Raw genomic sequence first — 3,972 nt, 5'->3', positions numbered from 1 at the left:
GTGTGTGTGTGTCTGTGTGTGTGTGTGTGTGTGTGTGTGTGTGTCTGTGTGTGTGTGTGTGTGTGTGTGTGTGTCTGTGTGTGTGTGTGTGTGTGTGTGTGTGTGTCTGTGTGTGTGTTTGTGTGTGAGTGTGTGTGTGTGTGTGTTTGTGCGTGTGTGCGTGTTAATGCGCGTGGATGTTGTACATGTGTACATAAATGGCATTCAGCACCAAGGACAGATACAATTATGTTTACCTGTGGGTATTTGTGTGCCTGTGTGTGTGTGTCTGTGTGTATGTATGTATGTATGTATACATGGATGGCTAACCTGCGTGAAATCCTGCAATCTCCGTTGGCTATGTTGATCACAGATTAACTAAATCTAGCTAACCGTTCAACTGTCCTCTTAGCGACACTAAACACCAGTAAGGAAAAGTGTTTGCATCATATTATTGGCCTGTGTGTAGTGAAAGCCCCTCCGGTAGCTGAGCTGGCGGTGCGCCGTCCGTACGACATGCTGAACACCAACGGGCACCAGGGCAGGTTCGCCACCAACGGGATCGTCCGGAACGGAATGATGAACGATCCGTACTACACCACGGCACGGAAACGGAAAGCTCTCCGGAGGATTCCCAAGAGACAGGTAGGAGATTTCGGTTGTATCTTCATCCGTATTTAGTTACCAGGGCAAGTTTGTTACCAACGGGATCGTCCGGAACGGAATGATGAACGATCCGTACTACACCACGGCAAACCGGAAACGGAAAGCTCTCCGGAGGATTCCCAAGAGACAGGTAGGAGATTCCGGTGGTGCCTTCGCATATATGACGTCCTTATTTAGCTACCCGGGCAGGTTTGTTACCAAGGGGATCGTCCGGAACGGAATGATGAACGATCAGTCCTGCATCACATTAAACCGGAAACGGGAAGCTCTCCGGAGGATTCCCAAGAGACAGGTAGGAGATTCCTAGTACTAGTATATCAAATCAAATACATATAACGTCCTTATTTAGCTATAAGGGACCTGTATCTGGAATGCTTAAGAATCTTGCCATGACAATTCATCAAAAAAGGTCAATGACCTAGACCAGGCGGCTGTCACTATGGCAACTGGCGCTGTAGCAGACACCCTGTAGCAAGTCTCACTGGGTCAGTTTATTGAAGAAGACAGGAGTGACTGGTCGAAAGCTCTAGGTGAGAACAATCTCTTGTGTTTTAACGAAAGTTTTAACTATAAACACGATGAAGAATCTTGCAATACAGATGTGGGGCCGTGTGGCGTAACGGCAGAGCGTTCGGCTCGGAAGAGGTCCCGGGTTCGAACCCTGCCATGTCACCGATCTTGGGAAAGTCACCTTACACGACTTTCCTGGATGGAGGCCTGGCGAACCCCATCTCGTATTAGCCACAAAAATGCACCAGAATCTTCAACTAGTTAAAGGCAGCAGCCTCAAAATGAAAGAAGATTGTTACAGCTGTGGAATGGCAACATGATTGTCATCCTTGTATTACCTTTGAAATGGTAGATCTAACTGTGATGTATCTGCGTTCAGAACGTGATCCGGCCGTTCCGATGCTGGGACGGACGCCTGACCATCCCTCACCACTACATCTGTGACGGCGACCAGGACTGCGAGGACGGCTCGGACGAAGTCGACTGCAGTAAGAATTGTTTATCATGTTTAACTTCGCAAAAGAAAACCATGTTGTTTTTCCTTAGTTTCTTCTTCTTGTCCTTCTCAAACCAAAAAAAGGTCAATGACCTGGACCAGACGGCCGTCACCTTGGTAACTGGTGATGCAGGAGACACCCTGAGGTTCTGCACTACATCATGTATATACGTAGCAAGTGATGGAGGGGCTGGTCCCAATATATATGAATGTGTTTGAGTATATAAGAATAAATAGAGCTGTTTGCTGAGAAAGACCACGTAAAAGTAAGCATTTCGCATTTGCCATGCAAATGCTAACGTTACCTTCCTAGATCCTAGTTGTTTGTTGTTTTTATTTATCACACACGTGCATGAACACACGAGGAAAACCATTGTTCGTCGGATAGGTAAATATGCAATACTGACAGTGAACCAGTGAACTAAACATAAAACATATTGCACTGCTAGCATGGTCTAGATGCTGTCAACTAGTCGTAATTATCTAAATCTAGAAACCTATTTGTCCATATACCATATGCATCTTGCTCAAAGTCATTTCATACTCAAAAGATTTGACATAACGTTATATTTCTTTCCCTCAACGCCACCAAGTTAGGACTGCAACAAGAATTCGCATTCTTTGGGTCCTATTTGAGGACAACGTCAAATGGCATCCCTTTTGCACGACGTTCGAAATATGTACCTACAAATATAGGCATAGACGACGTGCTTGGTATCATTCTCGATCACAGACCAATCGCGGGCCGCCCCGTCTACAAGTTCAAACTTTCAAATATCAACGGCCGTTGAACGACTGTTACGTTTGGCAGTGGAGTGGAAAAACAGTTATCGGTATCACTGAACAGTTGGCACGTTATAAAATCTTGTCGCCCGCCGTGTTATGAGTGGTAAATGATATTGGTACGAAGTGTTTGATGTGTGAAGTACTTACGATCTGATGACAAGGTCAGGTGACGGGTCAAAGGTCAGGTCACCATGGTGATGGCCGCCATGTTGAACTTCAGTCGAACCAAAACAGCCTATGTTATTTATAATACACTCTCTATATATACAAAGCTTGGCTGTTACAAAATGTCATCCTTCTAATAAAAGAAGAATAGCCTGGTAAAATATTTCTATGCACTGAGACGAAATGAATGTGAACAATGTTAAAAGGTCTATGAGTCACTACGGGTACCATAATGCAATATACCACCAAGGTATTTGAGTTACTCAAGCAACTAGATATATTTTGAAAACGGTCAGACGTTTCAGGTAGCACCCACTATTTTTTGAGCACCCACTATTTTTTTTCAGTGACTCGTCACTACCTAAAACGTCTGATCATCAAAATATATCCATTTATTTGCTTGAGTAACTGTTACCTAAGTTGGTACATTTTGTATCTCATTCCTGAATTTCTAGACCTTCATCGACAGAACTCATATATAGTGTTTCCTGGATTTCTGCACTGTAAAAAGAGACGTTTAAATTTCTTCATTATGTTTACCTTCGCAGAAGGAAAAGATATCGTTTTTGCTGTTTCTTCTTCTTCTTCTCAAAAATAAGGTCAATGAACTGTACCAGACGTCTGTCACCATGGTAACTAGTGTTGGGTTAGATCATGTCGCAATTTTATAGCAGGAGGGATTTAGATTCCTGTCTGACAATACATATGAATGTGTTTGAGTAAGATCACTAAGAATTAACAGAGTAGACTATATGCGAACTTTAAGGTAAATATGTATTTGCTTTGCAAATGTTACCTTTCTAGTTAAACTTTCTTCATTTGTTTTCTGTACAGCGAGAAGTTGGTGCAAGGGCTACTACTGTCCGAGAAAGACTGGGAGGGTCAACTGTGTCCACAGTAAGAAGGAGTGCCGTGCCGTCAGGCGGACGTGGCGGCAATGGCAGAAGGAGCAGCGGTCTATCAGAATGAGCTCCCTGCACGCCCCCACCCACTCCCCGCCAACAGAACAACAAGGCTCCGAGGAGTGCACGGAGGACATGATAGAAAGGTTAAAGATATTTTCTGTGGAGTAAGACAATGAAATTATTTGGCAAAAGGTTTGTAGATCTAGAGTTTGCAGAAAGCGTGCCAAGACACTGAATGCTAGTCTCCATCAGATCTAACTATAACAACGCGAGTTGGAAAATAGTAAAATTTAGACAAATAGAGAGAATAATTGTCAAGGGGAGTTTGGCTACCAAAGAAGTTCATTTTTCCTTGGCTTATTACTAGCCCTATTTCTATCGTGCTCCCTTCGGATCTGTAGACGACCTCCTGACACCCCGGTAGGAGTTTTACGCCCGTAGGACTAGGAATTTTGCAAGGCAGGC

General features: G+C 43.9%; 1 protein-coding gene across 1 annotated transcript in view; it reads left to right on the top strand.

The window, feature by feature from the left end:
• LOC109482434 overlaps positions 1-3,685 on the top strand; it is a 4,891-nt gene extending 1,206 nt beyond the window's left edge. Inside the window, exons 3-5 of the mRNA XM_019785141.1 lie at positions 449-624; positions 1,535-1,643; positions 3,437-3,685. Coding sequence (XP_019640700.1) covers positions 449-624; positions 1,535-1,643; positions 3,437-3,675 — 524 coding nt within the window. The 3' untranslated portion in view covers positions 3,676-3,685. The remainder of the gene's footprint in view (positions 1-448; positions 625-1,534; positions 1,644-3,436) is intronic.
• Positions 3,686-3,972: the final 287 nt, after the last annotated feature.

This window comes from Branchiostoma belcheri, unplaced genomic scaffold, assembly GCF_001625305.1.
Source record: "Branchiostoma belcheri isolate BF01 breed outbred unplaced genomic scaffold, Haploidv18h27 scaffold6, whole genome shotgun sequence".
Taxonomy (NCBI): Eukaryota; Metazoa; Chordata; class Leptocardii; order Amphioxiformes; family Branchiostomatidae; genus Branchiostoma; species Branchiostoma belcheri.
The sequence above is the reverse complement of the archived record's forward strand: the minus strand, read 5'-3'. Positions and strand labels throughout refer to the sequence as shown.